At 43.3% G+C, this 12,476-nt stretch overlaps 2 protein-coding genes across 3 annotated transcripts in view; both read left to right on the plus strand.

Moving 5' to 3' along the window:
• BBOX1 (gamma-butyrobetaine hydroxylase 1) overlaps nucleotides 1-12,476 on the plus strand; it is an 84,674-nt gene that overhangs the window by 46,739 nt on the left and 25,459 nt on the right. For both annotated transcript variants that reach the window (XM_058026580.1, XM_058026581.1), the window contains exon 5: nucleotides 8,744-8,821. The gene's annotated coding sequence lies outside the window, so the exon portion shown is untranslated. The remainder of the gene's footprint in view (nucleotides 1-8,743; nucleotides 8,822-12,476) is intronic.
• FIBIN (fin bud initiation factor homolog) lies at nucleotides 11,500-12,242 on the plus strand. Its single transcript, XM_058026582.1, has one exon. It carries the CDS (start codon nucleotides 11,546-11,548, stop codon nucleotides 12,170-12,172), a length of 627 nt encoding a protein of 208 aa, XP_057882565.1. The 5' UTR covers nucleotides 11,500-11,545; the 3' UTR covers nucleotides 12,173-12,242.

The following is a 12,476-nucleotide window of genomic DNA, read 5'->3' on the forward strand; positions in this document are numbered from 1 at the left end:
TTATCTAATTTTACTTGGTATATCCTATTGCCATAAGCAGGCAACAACTTTTTCCACAACTGTTTGCGCACACGGGACTGATTATTACCTCAATAATACTGAATTAATGATCTGGCTATCCCACCACCATGCCAAGCAATACTGTGGTTTGCCTTTTGGGATGGGGGAATGGTTGTATTGGTCCCATTGTCTTTCAAGATACCATGTGGTCCCCAATCAATTACCCTCCCATACTATAAGAACTGCTGTTGTGGCTGCTGTCCTGTGCATGATATCCATTCCAAATGCCCTATATTGGAGATGGATGTAAAATGACATTTGGGGAAATGGGGTGGAGGGCATCCACAGGTTAGTTGGAAGCAGACAGAATGGCTGGCGATGTAGTAGAAGTCAATTTTCTTGCATTGTCTGAGTGTGCATATATCAAATGCAATTGCACAGAAAAGTTAGCACAAGGTAAAGGTCAAGAGGCATTTGTTTGATTCCATGTTAAGCAGATAGGCGGTAAATCAGTAACAAAAGTAGTGTTAATACTCTATGTATCCTGACCCAGGGGAGGAAGCCAAGTTCCTCCTGTCCATTCTGTTCCATTGGTGCTGATGGGAAGCTCTGGATCTCACCAGGTCAGAGGCTGAAACAGAACAGCAGAGGTTAAATGATGTGGGTCCAGCAGATTGTCCCTTCTTCCATTTGATGGCAGCACAGCAGTAGAAAGACAAAGAGGTTCATTGTTGTCATCCTTGGCTGGGTTTGATCTATCTTGCTGGAAGCCAGTACGGTCCTGAAGGTAAAGAATCACACCCATAGCCTCTTCCCCAGGCTCACAGTGGAATTGGACCTTTCCATTGATCACTGTGACATCCTTGTGTGTAACTTCTGAGCAAACTCCTTCTCAATTAGCGGTCTGACCCAGAAGCCTTTTATGTGCAGTTAAGTCATCTCTACTGGAGAGATTCAAAAAATTTAAAACATAGGTTGCTTTGTCAGGCTGCTCTTGAGGGAGCATGCCTATTAGATTCTCCCTCTTTTGTTTTTGTAGCGTGTTTCTTCATGTGAAATGTGTCCTTTAGACTATTGCTTGCCCTGTTGGGGAATGGGTAATACCTGTGATGTGTTTGATACCCCAAGCATGGAAGAATTATTGTGTTTTAAGAGATGTATGGGGCCCATTATCTGCTTTTATCTGTTGAAGGACACCCATTGTGCCGAAGGCATGGAGCCAATGTCAGGTGGCACCTCTTGATTTCTCACCCTTGTGTGCTGTTGCTGCTATGGATCCGGAAAAGGTATCAATAGAAACATGGACATATTTATAAGTCCCAAAGCTCAATATGTGTGTTACATCTGTTTGCCAAATGTCATTAGGCAACCCTTCAAGGGTTTCAACCCTTTCAAGGGTTTCAACCCTTGTGGGTTTGTACCTAATATTTCTGGCAAAGGAGGAGTCTGCTGACATTGTGAGCAACTATTTAGTACATCCCATGCCTGTGGCAAAGTTAAATCGAATTGTTTTGCCAGTGCTTGGGCATTTTGATGGTAAAAGTAATGAGAATGTTTTGCCTGCCCTAACTTTTGTGGTATAGTAACTGTCATTTACATAAAAGTAACTCTCTGAAAAAGATCTGTTGCTTTCTGCAAATGCTGAGGAGTGCTTAGACGTGGAATCAATGTGGTCTTGCACTTAGGGAAATTTGGCCTTTCTGCCTGGGATGGTTTTGGCTAAGGGTGTGTTCTTGCTGCCTTTTGTTTTTAAGAAACAAACGTGTTGTTATTTATTGCTGAGTGAAATGGCAAGCACTATTAATATTGTAATGCTGACAAAAAAAGCCTTTTCCCAGTTTGCTGTTCTTTTTTTCTCTTTCTGTGGAAATTCCTGTTCTTTCCATAAACAGATACAAACAGACTAAACATTTCCTGCAAAATATGGCAGTGAGGACAAAGTAGCACTAGTAGGGTTATCTTGCTGATAAAAAGACATATTTTTTTGTATGTCTGCACTGTCAAAGCACAAAATTTCACTGAGACAAGAAGTTTTCTGTGAGGGTGTTTGTCTGGAGCCAATTTTGAGTTTTCTGTATAAAGAGGAAAGATATTCAGGCACAAACTGCTGAAGTAGAAGGTTTTGTTTTACTCCTGTCTTCCCAGCTAGACCACATGATGCCATTTTTTTGTGCTGAGAGTCGCAGATACAAACCTTTTTTGTGTATATGAGTGGCTGTGATGCTGACATGCACTGCCCTGCCCAGGGAGCCAAAGCCCTGTAGGAGATGGGGAGGCTCTTTGGTGGCCTGGATAAGATCAAGGGATCTGCACACACCAAAATTGCTAGAATTTGTTAAGCCTAAGAATAAATCAGAGTTTGGGCATTTATATAGTTGAAGGCTCTCTGAGCCTCCTGATATTCAGCAGACTCACACTATCCTCAGCATTCCAAACACTGCATACCAGATCTCGAGGCAAAACTGACTTTATGTCCCAGAAACAGCTGACCTTAGAAGCAAAAATGCTCTGCAATCCCTGACTAGTGGAAGCTGCCACCACTGAGAGACAGGCTGGGAAAACTGAACATGAGCATTCCTCAATGCATTTAGAAAAATTATATGACCTCAACCTGATACTTTTTGTTCATTTGGTTTGTGCTGAATCTTTACTGAAGCTCTGTCCTTTGTAGCTGAGGATTTAAACACAGGATTATGTTGCCTAGAGGGTTTTTTCTTCCCTGATATGTAAAGTATGACAAGTAGTCCCGTCTTTACCTCTTCCATTTATCCCTGCTTTGTATCCCAGCAGCGCTGTCATAGTGAAAATGCCAGCATCTACTAGATCTGGTCAAGTATAGGTGTGACAATAATTGCAAAAAAAAAAAAAAAAAAAAAAAAAAAAAGGAAATACTTGTCTTACCACAACCTTGTATGTCTATAGGGAATTTTATTATGCAGCTAGAGTGCTACAGCTTTATTTCCTGGTGTCATGACCCACTTGATAGGGGGCATGATGTTCATTATAAATTCTTGTCAGGTTGAACAAACACACCAGTCCATGTGTCAGGGAATCTTCTGCTTTACTGTAGAATTGTTTTAACTCTGGCAGCTAGCCCACTACTTGCTCTCAAAAGCCTTGGCTCATAAGCCTTGGCTCACAAGCCCTTAATTTTTACAACACATTTCAACAAGATCCCAACTCCCACAAACAAACTTCTGAATAAAATCATGGGTATAATATGATAGCCAGACTTTAAGACAAAGCAAGACAGGAGAGAAATAAATGCAGAGGAGAGAGAAAGGAGAAAAAAGATCACCAGGTCTTAGATCCTGTGTTGGTCCTGCTGCATGGGTGGTCCAGATCTGAGGTAGTGAGACAAAGAGAAAGGGAGGAAAAACAGAGGGGGACTGATCTACTTCCTTTTATAGTTAACTTGCTGCATGCCTCTCATGAAAACTGGATTTTTCATGCCATTTGGTCCGCACCAGCCATTTCAAGCCCTCCAGGAACTGAGTTGGCATGGGGAAAGTTGATGCAGATGCAATGAGCATAAGCCTGAAGACAGAAAAAAAGTTGGATCAGCACAGTGCTGCCACTACTCTGGAGGGGACTTCTTATCCAATCACAACTTTCCAGTCAGAACTGTCAGTCAGAATGTTGGAGAAAAAATGTTCTTACATGCTCATCCCTGATCCTCCACATCTGGTTACATGAGCCTGAAGCTGTGGTACAATAATTCAAAACATTGATTGGATGTAAGAAATGTAAGAAAGAATCATTTGAGGAAATACAATAGTTTAAACTAAAGCTTAAACAAGATAAAGTAATAGTTTCCTGAAGAAAAAAAACCTCAAAGCAAACAAACAAAACAAAATAATCAAACCCAAGTGTACTGGAAAAAATCCAAGAAAGTCCCTTCCTCACATCATGCCACTGATGCTACGTGGAGTCGTGCTGATCATACAGCCAGTTTGAATTGGAAACCCCAATTGCCCAGGAATCTTGGAATTCATCACAAAGTGGCCTGAAGGTGAAAACTTTGGACTTTTGTCATCAGAGGAAGAAGAGAAGGTGACATGTGCTGGGGGTGCCCCACCATCTAATCAACTGCCAGAATCCAAATAGCGATGCACTCTCTTCACTGGTCGTTGCTGACATACTGTAGGAACACATTAGAAATAGAAAACTTCTATATGGAGACCTACACAGTGAGTGCCAGAAGCTTTCAAGGGACAAGGTGGATCAAGCCAGGTTGCAGATCTGAAGGTACAGCTGGTTTTGGACATTACTGAAGGAAGGAAATGGCCAGCACTTTACCTCTGCGCTGACCTGTGGATGGTAGAAAATGCTCTATGATGTTGTCTCCCACAGAAAACAGTCATCCACAAACTTCTCCAGTGTGAGTCCATGCCACAGGCAACAGCTCTCCACAAACTGCTGCAATGTGGGTCACTATTCCATGCAGGCAGGCTGGGCTAAATGACCTTTAAACGTCCCCTCCAACCCAAACTACAGTGTGACAGCATTTAACCACAGAGGTTTACTCCGGGCTACTCCAGTGGAGAGGGTGGATTGTCCTGTCTTGCCTTTCAGATACTACTTCTTTTTGAATATACCCTCTTAATTTTAATTTCAAACAGTTGTCATAGCATCGCTTTGATTTTGCTGAACCTTCTTAGGGCTCTGAATAGGAAATTGTTAAAATGGCTCCAAAGCTGCTTACTGTGAAACTGAAGCATTCTGTTACTAAAGGGAATCTACTTTTCTGTGTGCTTCTGTGTGTTTGGGAGACCCTTTTGCATATTGACACTCAGGCATCACCTATCTAATCTTATGGGAAACCCTTCCAAATTTGTCAAGGTACTACAGCACTGCTGCCTCAGACTTTTCAGCACCCAGAAAAGACACAAAAAGCTTGCACAGCTGGCACAATTTCTGGGAGCATGAACAACAGTGGGATTAAAAAACCTGAACAAACTTATATTTGAGCCCAAACATCACGTTCAGAGGCTGTGAGTGACACCCAGTGGGGCTTTCTCATCCAAGGCAACCAAGCTGGAGGAGCTGTAATATTTCCTAAGCCTAAACTAGCCCCCAGACTTTAAAGCTGGCCATAGGTCTTTGCTTTTTGGCCATAAATGTGGAAGCAGGCAGGTCATATTCCTGCAGCTCTGAGAAGCATCCCATACACTGTGGTTCAGAGTCAGGGCAAACAACCATGCTGGGGCTCCAGGTCGAGCTGCAGAGGCAAATCTCACCAGCATCTATTGAAGGATCTGCAAAGCCACGAGGAAATAACCTTGAATGCCAATTCCTAAGCTACGCCATTCCAAATAAAAGTCATAAATTGTAGTAGGAGGTAGAAATTCCATATAGACATTCTGCTCCAGCCTCAAGCATGGGAGAATAACACACTGTTCAGGCTGCTGAATGAGCGCTCTGTGTGCACTGAGTCATTAAAAACCTGTGGAATAGTCAACCATGGCTGCACAAAAATAAATATACAGCTGACTGTAAGTAATTCCTTCACCTGCTTTTTCTAGTAGAATTTTATAAAAATGTTTGGTAAAGGGAATGTTTTGGTTTTTTTTTGTTTGTTTTTTTTTTTTAACACAAAGATTTTGGTATATTTGAATTGAAACCATATGTCTGGGTTTATGCTGCTCACATACAATGTCTGACTAGTTTTAAGTTTAATATCCTGTTAAAAACAACTAAATAAAAATCTGAGTGAATGTGTTAGGATACAAACTCCTAAAAAATAGATCTGTGAATACAAGTGAATTTTACTATAGAAGAATGGGGTAGGGGTTATTCTTTTTATGCTACAATTGGAAAGATATGGCTGAGAGGAGATTAAACTAGTTAAATCATATGTATTTTTTTACATTTCCCATCTCATCTTACTTTTATCTGCACAGAGGATACTATTACATATATTTGAGTTTTACCTCAGGCAGGAAGGCTAATCCTCTGTGGAGACATGTTTAATAAAACTACATGCATTTGGTTACAGGTAGGCTCCCCCTTTAAATTCATGAGCGAAGACTTTAAAAGATTAGTGAGGAGAGGAAATTTGATGAATAACCAGTATAAACATGTCAGGATCTAGCTTTTATTCAGAAATTCATGCATGATCTTAATATATAAGATTACGTATAAATCAGAAAATACTATCCTTGCAAGGCTGGTAAAACTGGAAATTCTTTAGTGTGTTTAAATTGTTGGGGATTTGACCTGAAAAACAGACCTGGTGAAATCCAGCTTTCAGAAAATTTATGTCCTCAAGACCTTGCCTCAAATGAATACATTAGATCACAGATCTACAAAACCTGAGAAACTGTATAAATGGATTAATCCCATTGGAGATGACATCAGCATTTCCTCACCAGACTCTTCTAAATTTCTTCCAAGGCTTTTATTTAAATTCTATACTACCTTTGCCTGAGAAGGACGTGTCAGATTGTAAGCTTTCCCTACTTTGTGAGGCAGGGAGAGAAGGAAAAAGAAACTTTAGGGGTTTTAAAATCTTATTTTACTCCTAACAGGTTAGATGGAAGGAGAAAGTATCTTTTATGAATAATTAGTGAACTATGTTTCTGTAACAACTGCAAAGTATGTGTTTCCACATGCAGTGTTTTCATGCTTACAGAGAACATTAAAAATAACACAGAAAGGATTGAAAATCAAACCATCATGTTAAAAGCATGATATGCTGTCTCTGTAACAAGCCACATTTACAGTAAGTGGAAAATTTCTCCATGTGCTGGCCAGCAATGATGTTTTTTAAGTGTTTTCATTTCCAGTGAGGAAGTGTTATTATTTCCACTTCAGGAACCTTGCCGAAGAGATGCTAGCAATATCCCTCTTGGGGTTCAGGATTTTTCATCAACAGGCAGAAACTCCACTACTAAAATACCAGTACATATTTATCCTGCTTCAACTCTCTTTTAACCTTTTCCCTTCTTAGGAAGCATCCAGATGCATCGCTTCACTTTATAAAAGCAAACTGAGCACAGCCTCAGTTTTCTGCTTTAAGGAAATGATATTTCCATAAAGTAAACCAGCACCCACTACAGAGAAAGGCTTTGGTAAAATCTTTTCCCATATTTTTTTGCCGAGGCCAAGGTCATTTTGGTGTTGGCTAAAACTGAAGTAGGTTCAATATTAATTGCAAACTCTTCTGAGACAAACAGCCTGACAGACCTTTTCCATTAGTTGTATTCACATTCATCCTCATACCCAATCCATCTAGAGCTACTTGTGTTTTTTTAATTTGGTTTTCTGTAATGTTTATCCAAGACAGGCCAGTGCTAATGGACTCAAAGGATTCTGTGCCCAGATATAGATGTGGTTTCAGCCTGACGCTTCTGAAGGAGAAAAGGGTTATCATGACCAGGTAGCTTAAACAAGCTAACATTAAAGTTATTTTCTCTACAAATTTGTTTTTGAGTTATCTGTTGGTCAGCTGTTCCAATTCTGAATTAAATATGCCTTTTTGAGAAATTCAAAATGTTTTCAAATTCAAATTTCAGTGAAACCTCAGACATTCTTCTGGTCCTGGAATACTCAGTATGGTTTGTGCTTCAGCATACTGATTCTGAATTTCTGCTGTATTGCAAAGTTATACTGAATGAATACTAAATGCCTTATAAAAGCTTCATTTCCCAAACCTTTTTTCACTTTATAGAATTTCTGGTATGTTCTTATGGCAATTTTCCTACAAAAACTCCTGGCATTACTCCTTCATGGACTATTTCATACCTCCCCCTCACTTGATGCCATTTGAGCATTTAGCACTGCACCCTCCAATTAGAAATTACATACATATACTTTTTAGTCCTGTTTTAAAACAAGGTTTCTTAATGTAAAGGCATAGTACTGTTCATAGCAGGAAAACAGAAGCCAGTAGTCAGAAAACGTTTATACTCTGAAGCCTGTGGGGCCTTTAGGACCATATAACATATTTCTGTTCTCTGAATAAAGAGCCATTTACAGCTGAAATATTCTGATGTTGCAACATTTACCATGATCTACAACAGAAATAGCAACTACATGTGAGCCAAAAACCAAAGATGAAGCATAGCTTGCAGAAGAAATTGTATACAACTGAAATCACCTGAAATCCAGTGCTGAACTGTGCATTTGCCATCTGTTTATAGGCAATTTCTGGGCTGGAGCCTGATTTTGGTGCTGCATAAGCAGGTTATGCAGAGTAAATTCTGCAGTTCTTTATGTTATTCTAAACTTTGTTTAAAATGTTGTTCAGTGGAAAAACAGTGGCTTTACCACAGCAGAGTATATAATGCCAAGTATTTGTAAGACAACAGTACCAGTAGGCTGCTTTATTTTTTGCTTCCTGTACTTTTTCCTCATTTATACAGAAGGAACTTTTAAATGCTTGAGCAGGCATGGAGGATAAAATACTGAAATCAAGCAGTCTTTTGACAATGCCAGGATTTAAATGAGGGCCTTCATGGGAGCGTGCCACAAGGAAGATCTGTTTCTTGGATGCATCCCAAAAGCTCCCCATATATCTGATGTCATGCAGCAATCCCTATGGACTCCTAGCAGAAAATGCAACATCCAACAGGAAAGCCCTTGCTCATTTCCCCGGTTCTCTGCATCCCAGGTTTCTGGTACTTCTGATCAATTTCCTTCTGTCTTCCTTCAGTTTTATTGTCCTCTAAACTTCCAGCTATTGCCAGAAATTACTTTACAAAGTTCTACACCGACTGATTTTTTTTTGTTTTTCCTTCAGCCTTTGCTGTGGTGTGTCTGCTGCTGTTAACTGTGATGAAGATTTCAGACCCTTCAACTGAAGTCTTCATAGAGAAAGGTAATTGTTACTTTCAGTACATGTCTTTCAGAAAAAAAAAAACAACTGATTTTCATTTGTACCATTTCATGGTTTCGTGGACAGCTTAAGGGTATTCATATTAGATTATATCATTGCAGTCTTGAGACTTTTGTCCTTTAGGTGTGATTTTGGAATGGATGGTGGCTACTCATTCACAGTCTTGTTCTGTCAGTGTGAGTCTTCATCTTTTCCACCATTTGATGATGTTAAAACTTAGTATTCTGTTCCTTTGTAATCCTGACCCATAATAGGTATTGCCTTATATCAGGCTGTTGTGTATCTTTCATCAAGTTCCAGTTTTTCCAAACCTATGCCCCCTGAGTAACTAAGACTGCAGATCTCGAATTGCAGACTTCCTTAAAAAATAGACATTCCAAGTCTGCCTTCCATTGGGGTGAGACTATTTGGATATAAAATTTAAAGTAAACCTGGATAATGTGAGCCCGATTGAAAACAGCAGTGGCAGGCAGCAGCTGTCGCTGGCAAGAGCATATACTCAGTCTCTAAATGTACAAAGAGACGACATAGTCACTAAAGCTAGGGGTTTTTTACTCTCTGTGGCACTGCTGAAAGCATAACCATGCTGACAAAGCCATAGCTGGGTGATTTACAGTCCATTACTTCCATGAGGAGACATCAAAATGGAAGTCCACTAGAACCCAAGTATGAGCCAAACCAGCTGGCTGTCAGTTATACCAGCCTGGGTGGAAATGGATGGAGACTATGTACCATGATCGGCAAAGACCAGGAATGCAAACAAAACATTAGGTGAAACAAGAGCACCCTGGGAATAGAAATTGTTTCAAGGAGCCCCTGTTGGCCAACAGAGACCAAGGACAAACACCAAACAGCCTCAATTGAATAAGCTTTAAACATGTTATAGAAAGCTGAAAGACTTAGTCTAATCCAACTTATTTATGTGAGTGTTTTGTGAACTTAATTACAAATTTAAAATGTTTCCAAATGAATGGAGTGCTTCTGTTACAATAGCTTGTCTAGCTGGGCTTCGCACCAGCTGCCTAGACACTGAAAATATTTCTCATCTTGAGGTGTTTGTGATTTCAAAGGACTCCAGAACTTGCAGAGACTACCTTAAATCAATTAAGTAGATGAAGGCTTCAGTTATTGCTCTTGCTGTCTCTGGTTAGTTTTTTGTTGGTTGTCTGACTGGTTGGTTTATTTTTTGCTTTTGTCTCTTGGTGTAAATCTTATGACCATCTGAGCTTATGTGAAGTGCTGCAGTAGGCTCCAAAATCAATACCCAGGCACACTGATATCACAGGTTACCATGGAGTATTTATTAAAGGCCACACACAGGTGAAAGCTTGCTCTCAGTAACTTTGTGTCTTACATTAAAGGGCCGGGCCTTGCCGTTAAGTTTATCCCTGAGCTCCCAAGAACCTACCAGACACATGGGAATAGGTGCCTTCCCTCAAGGAACAGTCAGCAAAGAAAGGAGCAGCTTGTGGAGCTCAGTACACTTGAAATTAAGATGAGGAGCTGGTCTCTACAGCTATTATTTGCTTCACATGTGCCCAGAGACAGGATAGCTTGTGGTTACAGAAGAAGCTGATGTGAGGGAAGGGGATCAAGACAGTGTTTGAATTATAGGTGTCTAAAATGAATGGCAGCATAAGAAATTGTAGACCCAAAGGCCCCTGAGCCCCATAAGCCTTTAATCTACAATGCCCAGAATAATAGTGAAAAAAAGCTGGTCTGGCTTATTTTCCCAACTAAATTAACTGTAAGCACCATAGTTATCTACAACATGCAGAAAGTGTCAAGATGACAGTTAAAGTACTTATTTTATAGAGGCAACATAAATATTGTTGCATGTAAACCTCTCCCAATCCAGACTGCAGGATTTGGTATAATCTTTGCTAGGTGGTGATTTTTTTCCATGAAGGAGGAAAAATGATATGAAAGGAGTTGGTAACTTTACAGACCCTTTCTTTTCGTGATCCCACCTTGATTTAACAACTCAAAAATGATAAAGATAGATTTCTAAAAGTCATGCGCACAGTTCAGCTGTGCCACAATTCTGCTACTAGATTCACCCAAAATACTGTTTAATGAAAACAAACGCTTCTTACAAAGTCAGCCCCATAAGATGCACTGTAATGGGGTTTTACCTAAACACATCAGACATCTTGTTTAAGAGCATATTTGTGTTTCATTTTCCCATCTTACCCTATCAAACTTTATTGCTTTACAGTTTCTACTTGATCCTGCATCTTTTTCCCATCCAAATTTTTTATCAATGACCAACTATGTGCCTGAGCAACTTGGAGAAGTTCTTCTGTCGCAAGTCGTGCATTTGAGGCGCTGCATAGATCAGGCTGTCAGCAAAGCCGTCGTTTCTAAGGGGAAGAAGAGTGGAGGTCAGGTTTACGGAGTTTTCTGTTGAGAGCCGAGCAGTGTACGCGTCTCGCTCCCTCCCCGCCCGTGCGGCAGCCCCGGGGGCGGTGCTCGCGGGCCCTGCGGCCGCTGCCCGGGGCGGGGGTGGCCCGGCCCTGTCGGGCTCGGCGCGGGGCCGCTTCCCCCTCGGCGGGGCCGCGGCTCTTAAGGGCGGCGCGGTGAGGCCGGCCCCAGAGCGCCGCCAGCCCTCCGGCCGCGCTGCCGTGCTCGGCCCGCATTGCAGCCCAGGCGGGGCGGGGAGCCCCATGCGGCACGGGCGGCCCTAGGCTGCGCGCCGGCCGCAGCATGCCGCTCCTTGTGCGCTTGGCGTGGCTGCTGGGGCTCTGCAGCCTCTGCCGCGGGTACTTCGAGGGGCCACTGTACCCCGAGATGTCCAACGGGAGCCTGCACCACTACTTCGTCCCTGATGGGGACTACGAGGAGAACGACGATCCCGAGCGGTGCCAGCTGCTGTTCCGGGTGAGCGAGCAGCGGCGGTGCGGCGCGGCGGCGGCGCCGGGCGGCGGGCTCACCCTGCGCGAGGAGCTGACGGTGCTGGGCCGGCAGGTGGAGGACGCGGGCCGGGTGCTGGAGGGCATCGGCAGGAGCATCTCCTACGACCTGGACGGGGAGGAGAGCTACGGCGCCTACCTGCGCCGCGAGTCCGCCCAGATCAGCGACGCCTACTCCAGCTCGGACCGCTCGCTGAGCGAGCTGGAGGGCAAATTCCGGCAGGGCCAGGAGCAGGGCGGCCGGGAGGAGTCCCGCCTGGGCGACAGCTTCCTGGGGCTGCTGCTGCACGCCCGCGCCCTGCTCCGCGAGACCCGCCACGTCTCCAGCGGGCTGCGCGACAAGTACGACCTGCTGGCGCTGACGGTGCGCAGCCACGGCGCCCGCCTCAGCCGCCTCAAGAACGACTATCTCCGCGTCTGAGCCCGCTCAGCCGCCTCAAGAACGACTGTCTCCGCGTCTGAGCTCCCCTCAGCCGCCTCAAGAACGACTATCTCCGCGTCTGAGCCCGCTCAGCCGCCTCAAGAACGACTGTCTCCGCGTCTGAGCTCCCCTCAGCCGCCTCAAGAACGACTGTCTCCGCATCTGAGCCCGCTCAGCCGCCTCAAGAACGACTGTCTCCGCGTCTGAGCTCCCCTCGGCCGCCTCAAGAACGACTGTCTCCGCGTCTGAGCCTCCCCGTTGCTGGGGTCACCGCCGTCCCGACCGCCCGTCCCCGGCAATGCAC

This window comes from Melospiza georgiana, chromosome 6 (genome assembly GCF_028018845.1).
Source record: "Melospiza georgiana isolate bMelGeo1 chromosome 6, bMelGeo1.pri, whole genome shotgun sequence".
Lineage (NCBI taxonomy): Eukaryota > Metazoa > Chordata > Aves > Passeriformes > Passerellidae > Melospiza > Melospiza georgiana.

Coding starts and splice junctions, on each gene's coding strand:
- FIBIN (XM_058026582.1), top strand. CDS start 11,546: ATGCCGCTCCTTGTGCGCTTGGCGTGGCTGCTGGGGCTCTGCAGCCTC.